The 14,749-nt window shown below is 52.6% G+C and overlaps 1 protein-coding gene across 1 annotated transcript in view; it reads right to left on the reverse strand.

The window, feature by feature from the left end:
- The window catches only part of ZMAT4 (zinc finger matrin-type 4), a 76,178-nt gene that overhangs the window by 31,085 nt on the left and 30,344 nt on the right, over nt 1-14,749 (reverse strand). The window contains exon 5 of the mRNA XM_054396618.1: nt 9,546-9,642. Within this exon, the coding sequence (XP_054252593.1) occupies nt 9,546-9,642 (97 nt within the window). The remainder of the gene's footprint in view (nt 1-9,545; nt 9,643-14,749) is intronic.

Raw genomic sequence — 14,749 nt, forward strand, 5'->3', positions numbered from 1 at the left:
CAGCAAAGGTTCCTCTTCTGACTTGGCTCCTTCTCTGCCCTCAGGAGTAACTTTGTACAAGGGCTTGCAGTGGTAGGATGAGAGGGAATGGACTGAAGCTTGAGGAGGGCAGATTGAGACTGGAGATGAGGAAGAAATTCTTTCCAGTGAGGATGGGGAGACACTGGCACAGGTTGCCCAGGGAGGTTGTGGATGTCCCCTCCCTGGAGGTGTTCAAGGCCAGGCTGGATGAGGCCTTGAGCAAACTGGGCTGGTGGGAGGTGTCCCTGCCCATGGCAGGGGGTTGGAACCAGATGATCCTGAGGGTCCCTTCCGACCCAACCCATTCTGTGATTCCACTTTGCTTTGCTTCAGGAAGGCAGAGAAGAGCAGGTGGAGGACAGAGGCTGATGGTCTGTGTGTGATTTGTTCCCTTGGTGGGAGATGCACAAACCTGCAGCCATGGTGCTGAGCTGTGGATTCAATTCAGAGTGTCCCTGATGCAGAGCCAGCAGCAGCAGCACATCCTCTGCTCTCCTGGAGATGCAGGGAAGTGGATTTGCAGCATGCTGAGGTGAGCTGATGGATCCACACACATCACTGCTCCCCTCCAAGGACACCAGAGAGCCTCCTGCCACACACAAAGGGCAGGGCTGGGACTCCAGAGCTGCAGCAGCACAGCCTCAGCACCACCACACAAACATCACCCACCCCAAGCACTCTGAGGAGCTGCTGCTGGGCCTCTAGCAGCATTCACAGGGCAGGGTTTCTGCATGCAGTGTGCCCTCAGTGAGCTGCTGTCAGCTGGTACCCACCTGGGGATGGGCATTGCAGCTCTGGCCATTGCAGCAGGTTAGGTAAGAAACCTGATCTCTGTGCTCACTGCAGTGGGGAAACTGAAATCCTCATGAGCTCCCTCTTCCCACTGGATGGAGTTGTTGTTTCTGCTCCCCTCAAAGCCAGAGAGAAGGAAACATCTTCCTACAGATGAGCATCAGACTGCTGCAGCCTGGGTCTGGCTGGGCTCTGCAGGGCAGTGTCCTGTTCCTCTTGGACCATCAGGGATGGGCTTTGCTCCATTTTTTTCTCCCTTTAAACCCTTTGAGATATTTCATCCCTGCAAGCAGGCACCCCCAGAGCCACAGTCCCTGCCACAGGGTCCCTGGGGGCAGAGCTGTCAAACTGGGGGCCCTGCATGGGCAGTGGGTGCAGACTCCCAGCACCCAGAAGGTGTCTAAGACCTCCAGCTCAGTGCTGCCAGCAGACCTGACCCTGCTCAACAGTTCACCTCTCACAGTGCCAGGCTGGCTGCAGCACAGGAGTGTCCTGAGGCAGGAGGGCAGCTTCCTGTAGTTCTCCCAGGGGGATGCTCACTCCAGGTGAGGCAGGAGGGCAGGATCCTGTAGCTTTCCCTCCAGGTGGGGCAGGAGGGCAGGGTCCTGTAGCTCTCCCAGGAGGATGCTCACTTCAGGACATGCAGGAGGGCAGGGTCCTGTAGCTCTCACTCCAGTTAGGCAGGAGGGCAGATTCCTGTATCTCTCCCAGAGGGATGCTCACTCCAGGTGGGGGAGGAGGGCAGGTTCCTGTAGCTCTCCCAGAGGGATGCTCACTCCAGGTGGGTCAGGAAGGCAGGATCCTGTAGCTCTCCCAGGGGGATGCTCACTCCAGGTGGGGCAGGAGGGCAGGGTCCTGTAGCTCTCCCAGGGGGATGCTCACTCCAGGTGGGTCAGGAAGGCAGGATCCTGTAGCTCTCCCAGAGGGATGCTCACTCCAGGTGGGGCAGGAGGGCAGGTTCCTGTAGCTCTCCCAGGGGGATGCTCACTCCAGGTGGGTCAGGAAGGCAGGATCCTGTAGCTCTCCCAGGGGGATGCTCACTCCAGGTGGGGCAGGAGGGCAGGGTCCTGTAGCTCTCCCAGGGGGATGCTCACTCCAGGTGGGTCAGGAAGGCAGGATCCTGTAGCTCTCCCAGAGGGATGCTCACTCCAGGTGGGGCAGGAGGGCAGGTTCCTGTAGCTCTCCCAGGGGGATGCTCACTCCAGGTGGGTCAGGAAGGCAGGATCCTGTAGCTCTCCCAGGGGGATGCTCACTCCAGGTGGGGCAGGAGGGCAGGGTCCTGTAGCTCTCCCAGGAGGATGCTCACTTCAGGACATGCAGGAGGGCAGGGTCCTGTAGCTCTCACTCCAGTTAGGCAGGAGGGCAGATTCCTGTATCTCTCCCAGAGGGATGCTCACTCCAGGTGGGGCAGGAGGGCAGGTTCCTGTAGCTCTCCCAGAGGGATGCTCACTCCAGGTGGGGCAGGAGGGCAGGTTCCTGTAGCTCTCCCAGGGGGATGCTCACTCCAGGTGGGGCAGGAGGGCAGGGTCCTGTAGCTCTCCCAGGGGGATGCTCACTCCAGGTGGGGCAGGAGGGCAGATTCCTGTAGCTCTCCCAGAGGAATGCTGACTCCAGGTGGGGCAGGAGGGCAGGTTCCTGTAGCTCCCCCCGAGCAGGGCAGGAGGGCAGAGCAAGGGCTTTGGGTAGATAAGTGAAGATTTTCCACTTAACCTGCAGGAATCCTGGTGCTGGGGAAAGGGCTTTAGGCTTTCACTTCAGTTTTCCTTGCTCAGTGACCTGTTTTGTTTCTCTGAAGACCAAGAGGAAAGGCATGAAAAACCTCCTCCCTTATGCAATCCTCATGATTCATGGTGGGCTTTGTGCTGGGTTGTGGGGTTGGGGTTTTTTTGCTGCTCTTTCTTTATGTGTTGACACAAAGCATGCTGGAGAAGGTGAAGGAAGTCTGTTTATTTCTGAGTGAAGACTGATTACATCACTAGCATGGATCATGGCATGGAATCATTTAATACTCTGAGGAGAAATCTAAGAATAAATATGACCAAAAAAAAAAAAAAACCCTAAAATATTTTGCTTCCAGCTGTCTCTGAAGATGAGTGATGGTGAGGTGCTGTATTTACAGGGGAGTTATCATACTCTAGGCTCTGTGCTGAATAAATATTATCTGGAAAGGGTAAAAAAATCCATTGAAATATTTTAACTCACCACAAAATCAAAAAAAAAAAAAAAAAAGGAAAAAAAATTCCATGTATTTGTCCAAAGTGAGGGTTAGTTACAGGTTAATTATTGAATCCACAAGGGATCATTGTCCAAGGGAGCATCCTCTCCTTGCTGACCAGCTCCTCTCCACAGAAGAGGCCTCAATGGTTCTCCTTCTCTCCACTGATGAACTACTACTGGTTCTTCAAGCTGCAAGAGAGAAGAAGCAGAGGTCACCCTCAGTGTGCCACCCCCAGGCTCAGAGCTGGCTTCTGAGCTCTGCCCCCATGTCACAGAATCACAGAGCCAGAGTCATGGAACCATAGAACCACAGAGCCAGAGTCATGGAACCACAGAACCACAGAGTCAGAGTCATGGAACCATAGAACCACAGAGTCAGAGTCATGGAACCACAGAACCACAGAGTCAGAGTCATGGAACCATAGAACCACAGAGCCAGAGTCATGGAACCATAGAACCACAGAGCCAGAGTCATGGAACCACAGAACCACAGAGCCAGAGGTCATGGAGGCATAGAACCATAGAATCACACAATCATAGAATCACAGAACCAAAGAGTCATAGAACCATAGAACCACAATCATAGAATCACAGAGCCATAGAACCATAAAAACCTAGAACCACAGAGTCATGGAACCATAGAACCACAATCATAGAACCATAGAACCATAAAAACCTAGAACCACAGAGTCATGGAACCATAGAACCACAGAACCAGAGTCATGGAGCCATAGAACCACAGAATCACACAATCATAGAATCACAGAACCACAGAGCCAGAGGTCATGGAGACATAGAACCATAGAATCACACAATCATAGAATCACAGAGCCATAGAACCATAAAATCCTAGAACCACAGAACCAGAGAATCTTAGAGTCCCTGCAGTTGGAAGGGACCTCTGGAGATCATCCAGTCCAAGCCCCCTGTCAGAGCAGGCTCACCCAGGGCAGGGCACACAGGAATGCATCCAGCTGGGACTTGGAAGTCTCCAAAGGAGGAGACTCCATAACCTCTCTGGGCAGCCTGCTCCATGGCTCCAGCACCCTCACACCAAAGAAGTCTCTCCTCCTGGGTTCCAGCTGGTACCTGTTGTTCCTTTTCTTACTCCTGAGGACCTCCCAAAAGAGCCTGGCACCTTCCCCTTGGCACCCACCCCTCACATATTTATAGACATTGCTAAGATCCCCATGCCCACCAGTGCCCTTCCCAATGGATGCTGCCTCCTTCAGCACCTGAAGCTGCAGCTTTCCAGAGGAGAACTTCCTTTAGCTCCTCAGCTTCCATTCATCTGAGCCCATCAAGCCCTGCTGGCTCCTCACCCAACACACTTCTGGCCAGCAGGGAATTCCTCCCTCAGCCAGGCTGGCACTTGGGGCCATGGTTTAGAGGCCATGGTGGGATTGGGTCAGTGGATGGACTGGATGCTCTTAGAGGCCTTTTCCAACCCAGACAACTCCCTGAGCCCCTGATCCTATGAAACCAGGCCCATTTTTATCCTTTCCATGGCAATAATTAATCCATCCACCCAACACACCACAAAACAAAGTTGCAGGAGCCACCCTGGGCTCTCAGCTGATGATCAAACCAGGAGCTATCAGAGATGTGGTTATCTTCTCTCACAATAAAAGGGAAGGGAGACAATTTAATCCTATAATGAGAGAAAGTATTACATGCTCTCTCTTCACAGGCAGAGTAATTATGCAGCTGCTCTCTGGAACTGAAATAATGACAAATTAAAATGCCTTTCAATCCCATCCACCTTTTATAACAATTCATCTTCTGGGGTTATTATCACTCCAAAGGCTGCTTTTGAGTTTAGGCATCAGCCACTCCTTGTGACAGGAAGCACATGGAGCTGTCAGTGCTACCAGGAGAACCTGCAGCCACCAAGGTAAGACAAAAGTGATTTGATAGAACCAGGGAATTTTTTGGGTTGGAAAAGGCCTCCAAGAGCATCCAGCCCAACACCAACCCAACCCCACCATGGCCTCTAAACCATGGCCCCAAGTGCCATGGCCACAGCTTTCTTGAACACCTCCAGGGATGGGAGCTCCACCACCTCCCTGGGCAGCCTGTGCCAATCCCTGACCACTCTTGTAGCAAAGAAACTTTTCCTCCTCTCCAACCTAAGCCTCCCCTGGCACAATTTCAGGCTATTTCCTCTCCTTCTGTCACCTGAAACTGAGGAGAAGAAACCAATCCCCACCTCACTGCAAGCTCCTTTCAGGAGCAATGAGGTCTCCCCTCAGCCTCCTCTTCTCCACACTGAACACCCCCAGCTCCCTCAGCTGCTCCTCACCAGATCTGCTCTCCAGACCTTCCCTGGCCATGCTCCAGCCCCTCCATGTCTTTCCTGTGGTGGCAGGACCCAAACTGAACACACCTGGGGTCATGGTTTAGTGGTCATGGTGGTGTTGGGTTGATGGTTGGCCTGGATGCCCTCAGAGGGCTTTTCCAAGCCAAACAATTCCATGATTCCATGCAAAGCCCCAAGTTCACATTCCACAGGAGCATTTCTTTGAACACCCTGCCCAATGGTGGAGTCACCATCCCTGGAGGTGTCTAAAAGAGGTTTGGCTGAGGAGCTTAGGGACATGAACACAGCTGAGCCCCCACTGAAGCCGAGCAGCTGCCAGGTTTGTGATGCCTTCAAAGAAATACTGCCCTGTGCCTGACTCTTGCCCCAATTCCTGACTTGGTGACAGGATAGAGAAAGGATAAATTTCCCTTTTTCTTTTAAATGCATGGCTTAAAGCACCTGCACCCTGGAGACAACTCAGGAGCCAGCAGACTTTGTCTTGTTTAGCATATTCATTGGCCAGGGGGATAAGGACTAGCTCAATATTAGCTACCTGCTCCTTCATCTTTTATTCAACACCAAAACCCTCCCAGCTTTCCCCACCAACCCCCATTTCCTCCACCTTTTTGGCCAAACTGATTCAGGCAGAAGCATTCAGGTGGAATTCCAGTAAAGAAAAACCAAAGCTCTGCCCACCAGACCCCCCCCTGCCCACCCCAGGGGAGAAAGGTCAAGCTGCAGGGGACACAACCTTCAGCTCCTGCCTCACTGACAAGGCTCCAGTTCCACCAGCACCCACACAGGGAAGTGATGGAGGTCCAGAGGACAGAGCCTGCTGAGGAGAAGCTCCAGGGCTGCTGACTGCTGGTTATTTAAAGCAGCTGCAGCCGTGGCTGGGCTGTGTGCTGCTCTCTGGAGAGCTCTCAAGAACTGTAATAAATATCCACAACTTGACTCATTCCTCATCAAAGTTCTGCTCTCTTAAAGCAGCTTTGCAGAAGACTCATCTGGCCTGGTGGGTTTTTGGGTGCTACCAGCTTCCTGCCTCCAATCCCCTTCCCTGCTCACCCATCCCAGAGGGAAATCCTTTCCTTTCCAACCTGCTCCCCCCCCACCACCCCCTTTTAATTTTTTATTTGTAGTTGTATGAAGTATGAGAGCTACACAAAATGTTTTGTTGCCTTAGCAACTGCAATCCACTGGCTTCAGACCCAGTTGCAAGGAAGAGGGCACCCCTGACACTAACCAGCAGCAATGAGAACAGCACAAGGCAGTGGCAGAGCTCTCACCCATGGCTGTAGGAGGCTCAGCTCCTTCCCCTGGAGCACAGACACATTTCTGCACCCTGCACTCAAGAGCCACAGAGCTGCCATCATCCAGCCTTGAAAGGGCAGAGCAGCAGTGGAAACCTGGCTGATCTACCAAGTCTGGGGTTCAAAGGGGACTTTCTTTGTAGGGAAGAGCTAACTGCCTGTAGAAAGCTACCAAAGCTCTCTGCAGCTCCCTGGAAGGAGGCTGGAGCCAGGTGGGGGTTGGCCTCTTTTCCCTAGGATCAGATGATAGAAGGAGAGGAAATGGCCAGGGGAGGGCTAGGTTGGAGATGAGTTAAAGTTTCTTTGCTGCAAGAGTGGTCAGGGATTGGCACAGGCTGCCCAGGGAGGTGGTGGAGTCCCCATCCCTGGAGGTGTTCAAGAAAGCTGTGGCCATGGCACCTGGGGCCATGGTTTGGTGTCCCTGGTGGGGTTGGGTTGGAGTGGATGATCTCCAGAGGTCCCTTCCAACCTCTCCCACTCTGTGACCGACATGGGTGAGGACCTGCTGCCTGCCTGTCCTAGAGCCCAGCTCTCCCACAACAGATAACACAGAGCACAAGGAAGCTGCAAAAGCAGCTTGCAGCAAGGAGAGTGAAGTCTGGTGACAGTGATGACAGGGTGGGGACAAGCTGCTGCTGTGCTCCATCCCAAGCTGCCAATCCATTGTCTCCTGTGGTTCTGAGCTTCCTTGCAGGCACTGGAGTGACCCCTGCTGTGCTGGGATGCTGAGCCTCAAAGAAAATTGCAGAAGAATGAACAATGGGTGGAGGAAATAGAATAATGAGAGCAATTTGCCATCGAAGTTTGTCAGACAAATGTCTCTAACTGGGAGTCCATTATTGCATTTGTAACATTTGGAATTTCTTCCTTTGCTTCCTTTTGTACCCCACACCCATGACAAGCTCTTGGGACCAGACCTAAGCCATTATGAATCCATGATAAAAACCTAAATTTAGAAAGGCTGATAAGAATATTGATTTCCAGGAGAGGAAGGTCTTTAAAAAAGAAAATTGGGAGTTCTTCATGCCTCTGTGCTGCTCAAGAGCTCCTGCACAGGCTGGGTGATGAGAAAAGGACCTTCCCATCAATAACTCATGGACTTCCAGAGCTCCAGAAAGCCCTGGGAACAGCTGACAGTGCCACTGAGTGGCAGTGGGCTGGAAGGGAGCCTTGAGGATCATCTTGTCCATCCCCTCTGCAGCTACATCAGGCTGCTCAGGGCTTCAAATGGCTCCAGGGATGGGGAACAGAAGCAAATGGTGTGGAAAGGAAGCAGAGGATGAGACAGATACCCTCTGAATCTCCCCTCTTCCACCTCAAATCCATTCCCCTTCCTCCTGTCACTACAATCCCTTGTAAAAAGTCCCTCCCCAGCTTTCTTGTAGGTTTCCTTTGGGTACTGGAAGGCCTCAAAGTCTGACACCATCAGTTCCTCCTGCTCCCTCAGCTCCTGAGTGTGACCACACACAGAGCAGATAGCATTTAGATGGCCTTCAGATGCTCCCTGAATTAATAGGATAGAGCCAAGGTGGATAGCACTGGGAATCCTTGATGGATAGCACTGGGAATCTTGGAAAGTCCAACATCCTCTGGGGAAGTCTGTGCTTATCCTTTGGCAGCTGGAGCTAAATGAGACATTGGTCCTTAGTGCTGGTTCTGATCTTGCCTCATCTTTCAGGCTGTTCCTAAAGCTACCTGAAGGATGTCAGGAACTAATGACACCTTTTATATCCCCCCTCTAATGTGGGCAGTCCTGAGTGCCTCAGCCTGAAAGGCTTCCCAGAGCTCACATGTAAGTGTATTAAGAGAGATTAGTTCATTAATCTTCGCTCTGCTCCCACCTCTCTCTGTCACTTCATTTCACTAATTTGCATTAATTGGCAGGGCAGACTCCCTGCAGGTCTCAGAGCTGGGTAAGAAATGCAGCAGTGCCCTCAGCCACAGCAGAAACACCTTCCCCTGGAAACCCCTAAATCCCACTGCACTCCCAGTGCCTCTCCTGAGCTTTAACACAAGGAAGAAGCTGCAAACTGTGCTGGTGGCACCAAGACCCAGACCTCATTCATGTTTTGGGCCACTGCTGCCCATTTCCTCTCAATCCATCCCAAACCAGCAGGCACTGCCCAGTGTGAGGGGAGGGCAGGGAGATACTTGGGGGTCCTCAACACAGAATCACAGAATGTGTCAGGTTGGAAGGGACCCTCAAAGGGCATCTTGTCCAACCCCCCTGAAGTCAGCAAGGACATCTCCAATTAGGTGAGCAGGTTGCTCAGGACCCCTTCAAGCTTGACCTTGAAGGGCTCCAGGGACAGAGTCTCAAACACATCCCTGGGTGACCTGTTCCAGTGTCTCAGCACCCTCACTGTGCAGAACTTCCTCCTGATGTCCAACCTAAATAATCTCCCCTGCTCCAGTATCAAACCACTGCCCCTCATCCTATCCCCACAGGCAGGAGGGAAGGAAGATGTTCAGGAAAGCAGGACAGCCCCCAGCACACTGCACCTCTCCAGGCAGGAGCCCCTGCCCTGAGACAGCTGCAGCTCACGAACCTGCAGGACTGTCCTGAAGTCTGCAGCAGGAACCCAGGAAAAACCAGGCTAAAGCTTCAGCAGTGAGCTGCAGCAGGGCTGGGAGGAAGAGCAATCAGCTGGCAGCAGGTTCCATTGGGGCATGTGGTGCCTGGCAGGGAATGGAGAGCAAGCAGCACTCTGCTGCAGCAGCCCAGCTGGGCTCAGCCCTGCCCTTCTCAGCCTGCAGGCACCTCTGATGCCTGTGTTTTGCTAACCCCCCAGAGCTCCTCAGATGAGCAGGTTAGGGCAGTGAGAGGCATTATCAGCTGTCTGCTCAGCCAGGCAGAGCCAGGCAGGCAGGAGGCCAGCAGGCAAAGCTGAGGTACCCACTTGGTCTGGTGCTTGGAGCCCTTCAGGTGCGCGTGGTACTGCTCTATGGAGTTGAGGCTGACGCCGCAGGTGCTGCAGCTGTAGCTGCGCTTCAGGCCTGTGGAGGAAAGCCAGAGACAGTCACTGCCCTGCCCCCACCAGCTGGCAGCTTCCACACAACCACACAACACTCTGGGTTGGAAGAGCCTTCTGAGATCATCCACTCCAACCAGCAACCCAACCCCTCCGTGGCCACCAAACCCTGGCCCCAAGCGCCATGGCCCCAGGTTTCTGGACACCCCCAGGGATGAGGACTCCACCACCTCCCTGGGCAGCCTGTGCCAATCCCTGACCACACTTGCAGCACAGAAATTTTTCCTCATCTCCAACCTAACCCTCCCCTGGCACAACTCCAGGCCATTTCTCCCCCAGAGGGATCCACTGTGATGTAGACACCAAATGTGTTTGCTGAGTTCTGAGTGACTCCTGGAGGTCAGAGCTGGGAGCCTGGTGTGGGTTGCAGGTGACCACCCAAATGCTGGACCCTCAGGAGCTCCTCTGCCTGATGGATTTTCTCTTGGCTGCAGAACCTGGCTGCAGCCCCTGGCTGCCCAGCAGCCCTTCACTTGGCTAATTTTAGCCTTTCACAGATACAACAACAAACAACGATTCACAAAGCTGTTGCTCTTGCTGCTGGCCAAGTAGCACAGAACTAGAAATAACTTCTCAGTGTGGGCTCACAGGGGAGATGCTCTGAAACATGCTGAAATCTGGTGGTTGGGTTTGGGGGTGGGGGTGTTTTTTTTTTCTCTGAGTTTTTTTCATCTTCTAAGAAACCTCTGGGCTACCTCTGCTGCTTCCCTTGGCCCTGCTTGTTTAATTGCCACAGCTACAAGTGGTTTGCTAAGGAGATATCCTGCACTGGATTTTCTTGTGATGTGAACTGCAGAGAACAAGATCTGAGAGCTGCTGGCTGAGCATCTTAAGGCAGGAGTGGACAGGAAGGGGACTGCTGGGCTGGTTTGTCTCCTGCTAGCACAGAGGACATGATTGGCATCAGCAGCACCAAACCACACAAACGGCCCCAGAGCAGCAGAAATGGGGACCTCAGCTCCTCCTGCTCCCTGGGTCATGGAAGGGCAAAAGTTGCCCCCTCAGAAGGGGCTGCTGGAGGCATGGAAATGCCACTAAGCCCCTCCAGGAGCAGCATCCCCCAGCTGGCTGTGCAGGGAAAGCTCTGGATTTCAACAGCAACTCTTCCCTAATTCACTGCTCTGCCTCTGGGCACAGACTGCAGGGAAGGCAAAGAAGGCAATTAAGCAGATTCCTGCACAGCTCAAAGAGAAGCTGAAAGCCATTTACAAGCAAAGTCACAGAAACCTTCTCTCAGCACATTGACTGGGAAACAGCCAAGCTGGAGAACCAAACCCAACACAGCCAGCCCATGCTCCACTTCTTTACCTCTCTGAGACACCCACTGCAGGGCAGACACAGATCCAGCCAAAGAGGTGCACAGGGAAGACAAGCAGAGACTCTGCAGGAGGAGAATCACAGAACCAGAGAGCTGCTGAGGTTGGAAGAGGCCTTTGAGACCACCAAGTCCAACCTCTCACCCAGAGCTCCCAACCCCACTGCCACTGCACTACATCCCTCAGCGCCACATCCACACAGCTTTTGAACCCCTCCAGGGATGGTGACTCCAGCACCTCAATAGACAGCCTGGGACAGTGCCTGAGAACCCTTTATGTGAGGATCTTTTTCCTAATATCCACCCTGAACCTCTCTTGGCACAACTTGAAACCATTTCCTCTTGTCCTGTCCCTTCACAGAATCAACCAGGCTGGAAAAGACCTCAGAGATCATCGAGTCCAACCTCTTACCCAACACCTCCTGACAGCTGAGCCATGGCTCCAAGTGCCACATCCCATCTGGGTTTGAACACCTCCAGGGATGGTGACTCCACCACCTCCCTTGCTGCATGTGAGAAGAGGCCAACCCACACCTGGCTCCAGCCTAGTTTCAAGGAGTTGTATAGGGCAATGAGGTCTTCCCCCAGCCTCCTCCTCCTCTGAAGACTCAACAATCTCAGCTCTCTCAGATGCTCCTCACAAGGTTTGTGCTCAAGGCTCTTCCCCAGCTTTGCCCTTCTCCATCACCTCAATGTCCTCCTTGGAGTGAGGGAAGGGACCTGAGCCAAGAGAGACATCACTGCCTGAGCTCAAAATCTGGTTTTTAAGGGGGAAATGAGAAGCTTCTTTAGGAACTACAGCACCAACAACTGCAGAAGGGAACAGAGCATGGCCAAACATACATCAACCTCCTGCTGCCCTTCTGGACCTCCCTGAGAGGGCACCTGCTCCTGGTATGTAGGGCAAAGCCTGACCTGAATTGTCTAAATCCAAGCATTTCCAGCCCCTGATCCTGCTCTTTCTCTATCATACTGTGCTCAGTGTCAGGGAGAGGTGAGGTCTCTCCCTCTCCCTCTCCCTCTCCCTCTCCCTCTCCCTCTCCCTCTCCCTCTCCCTCTCCCTCTCCCTCTCCCTCTCCCTCTCCCTCTCCCTCTCCCTCTTCTCTCCTCTCCATCTTAACACCCTAATAATTCCCCTGGCATCACAGCCTGCATCAGCATCCCTGACATCCACACATTGCTGTTACACCAAGTCACTGATGCTGAAGGAATTCTGCCCTGCCCTAGGGAAAGAAAAGAAAAGAAAAGAAAAGAAAAGAAAAGAAAAGAAAAGAAAAGAAAAGAAAAGAAAAGAAAAGAAAAGAAAAGAAAAGAAAAGAAAAGAAAAGAAAAGAAAAGAAAAGAAAAGAAAAGAAAAGAAAAGAAAAGAAAAGAAAAGAAAAGAAAAGAAAAGAAAAGAAAAGAAAAGAAAAGAAAAGAAAAGAAAAGAAAAGAAAAAGAGAAAATAAAAAGAGAAAATAAAAAAACCCAACCAGGAATTGCAAATCTGAGTCTCTGTGGTCATGTTTCTGCTGTGCACTGATTCACTCCCATGAAGATCTGAACAGACCATTTCCAGCTTAATTGAAGGGCTCTGCTTAAAAATACCACAGTTGTGGGACTCTCAAGCAGAGGCTGCTGAGCTCCTTGGGAATGGTTTTAATGTACCATGTAATAGCCTCTTTTGCCTCTCTGCTGTATTATTCCTTTGCAGGAACTGTTAAAACAGGTCATTTAGAACAAGCAAGATGCAGCATTCCACACTCTGATCAGTTTATGCTCACCATAATTAACTGCAGAGGCTGTGCACATGCTTGCCACTCCCCAGCTACATAACCAGAGCCTCCCTCCCCCCTCCCCCCCCAAAAAAAAACCAAAATCCAAACCCCATTTGTCTCCTCCTGAACATCAGATACCAGCTACACCACCAGGCCCACACATTTCACACACCTCTCACAGCCCTCACCTCAGAATCTGGCCCAACATAAACAACACCCTGGCAAAAATATTCTGAAAGCATTCAGATGATTCAGATTCTTTCCAGGGAGGGTGGGGAGGCACTGGCACAGGTTGCCCAGGGGGGCTGTGGCTGCCCCCTCCCTGGAGGTGTTCAAGGCCAGGCTGGATGAAGCCTTGAGCAGCCTGGGCTGGTAGAGGTGTCCCTGCCCATGGCAGGGGGTTGGCACTGGATGAGTTTTCAGGTCCCTTCCAACCCAACCCATTCTGTGAGACCTTGAAAGGGCAAAGCTGGGGAAGGGTCTGGAGAGCAGGGCTGGGGAGGAGCAGCTGAGGGAGCTGGGGGTGTTCATCCTGGAGGAGAGGAGGCTGAGGGGAGACCTCATTGCTCTCTACAGCTCCCTGAAAGGAGGCTGCAGTGAGCTGAGGCTTGGTCTCTTTTCCTTCTCCCTAGTCTCAGGCGGTAGAAGGAGAGGAAATGGACTGAAGTTATGGCAGGGCAAGGTTAGGCTGGAGATGAGGAACAATTTTCTTTGCTGCCAGAGTGGTCAGGGATTGGCACAGACTGCCCAGGGAGGTGGTGGAGTCCCCATCCCTGGAGGTGTTCAAGGAACATGTGCCCATGGCACTTGGGGCTGTGGTGGTGTTGGGCTGATGGTTGGGCAGGATGCTCTTAGAGGGCTTCTCCAACCCAGCAATTCCATGGCTCCAGGATTCTATTCCATGAGAGGGGCAGGGGGCAGTGCCTTGCTGCAGCCTGAGCCCTCAGACCAAGCAGTGATGGCCACAGGGCAGAGCCCAGCGGTGGGGAGGTGAGAGCCTGAGAATGCTTTAAATTAAGGTAATAAGGCTCCAACGCTCAGCAGCTAATTTAACAACACACATTAACAGCAGCTTATTGAATCTTAATTACTTGTGTAGGTGGAAATGCCACCAACCATTACTGCTCCAAACCAGGGACACTGTTTTTTTCCACCAGCACGTCCAGGCTGCTCATGATGATGGACAGGAGCACTCCTGTGCCTCCTCCCCTCATCCAGCACTGTGGGGACTTGGTGCTGCAGCAGCAGCTGTGGCAAGTCTGTGAGCTCACTCGTGCCACACAGCCTGGCAACACTGCCAGGGCTGGGCCAGCCAGCTGGGAAGATGCCAGGAGCTGCACTGTGCTCCCCAGCACCACACTCTCCATCCCCACACTCTCCATCACTGTGCTCCCCAGCACCACATTCCTCACCACTGTGTTACCCCAAAGCAGCTGCCCTCCCACACCCTCCCATGGCAGGACAAGGGCTGCAGGACCTCTCAGCTAAAATCCTGCATCCTGAGATGGACTTGCACAGGAAAAATCCCAAGTGTGACATCAGCTCCATCAAAATGAGACCTGGAGAAAGGAAGCTGGCCTCAGGTGTGCTGCAGGATGAACCCACAGGCAAGGGTCACCTCCAGAATGCCAACATGAGCAGGATTTGATCTCGCTGGAGCTCACCAAAGCTGCCAGCTTGGCTGGAACTGTGGTTTGCTGAAACACAGCCAACCAAAGCATGCTGGAGAGGAGCAGGAGCACCACAGACACCCTGCAAGAGGAAGGTGGTCCCTGCCAGAGCAGCCTGTGTTGGGAAATGCTGCACTCACATCTGCTCCTGCATCCTCAGCCTTCCCTCCCCTGCACCATGACACACATTCATGTAAAGCTGAATGTGCTCCCAGAGCCATTAAATAAAATATTAACAACTCCAGTCATTAATGTCACTCTGCATGAAATGCATTCAAAGCCAGTCCAGGGGAGCACTTCCTCAATTGCTTTTTACTAACCCAAAGTGAC

This window comes from Indicator indicator, chromosome 38 (genome assembly GCF_027791375.1).
Source record: "Indicator indicator isolate 239-I01 chromosome 38, UM_Iind_1.1, whole genome shotgun sequence".
Lineage (NCBI taxonomy): Eukaryota > Metazoa > Chordata > Aves > Piciformes > Indicatoridae > Indicator > Indicator indicator.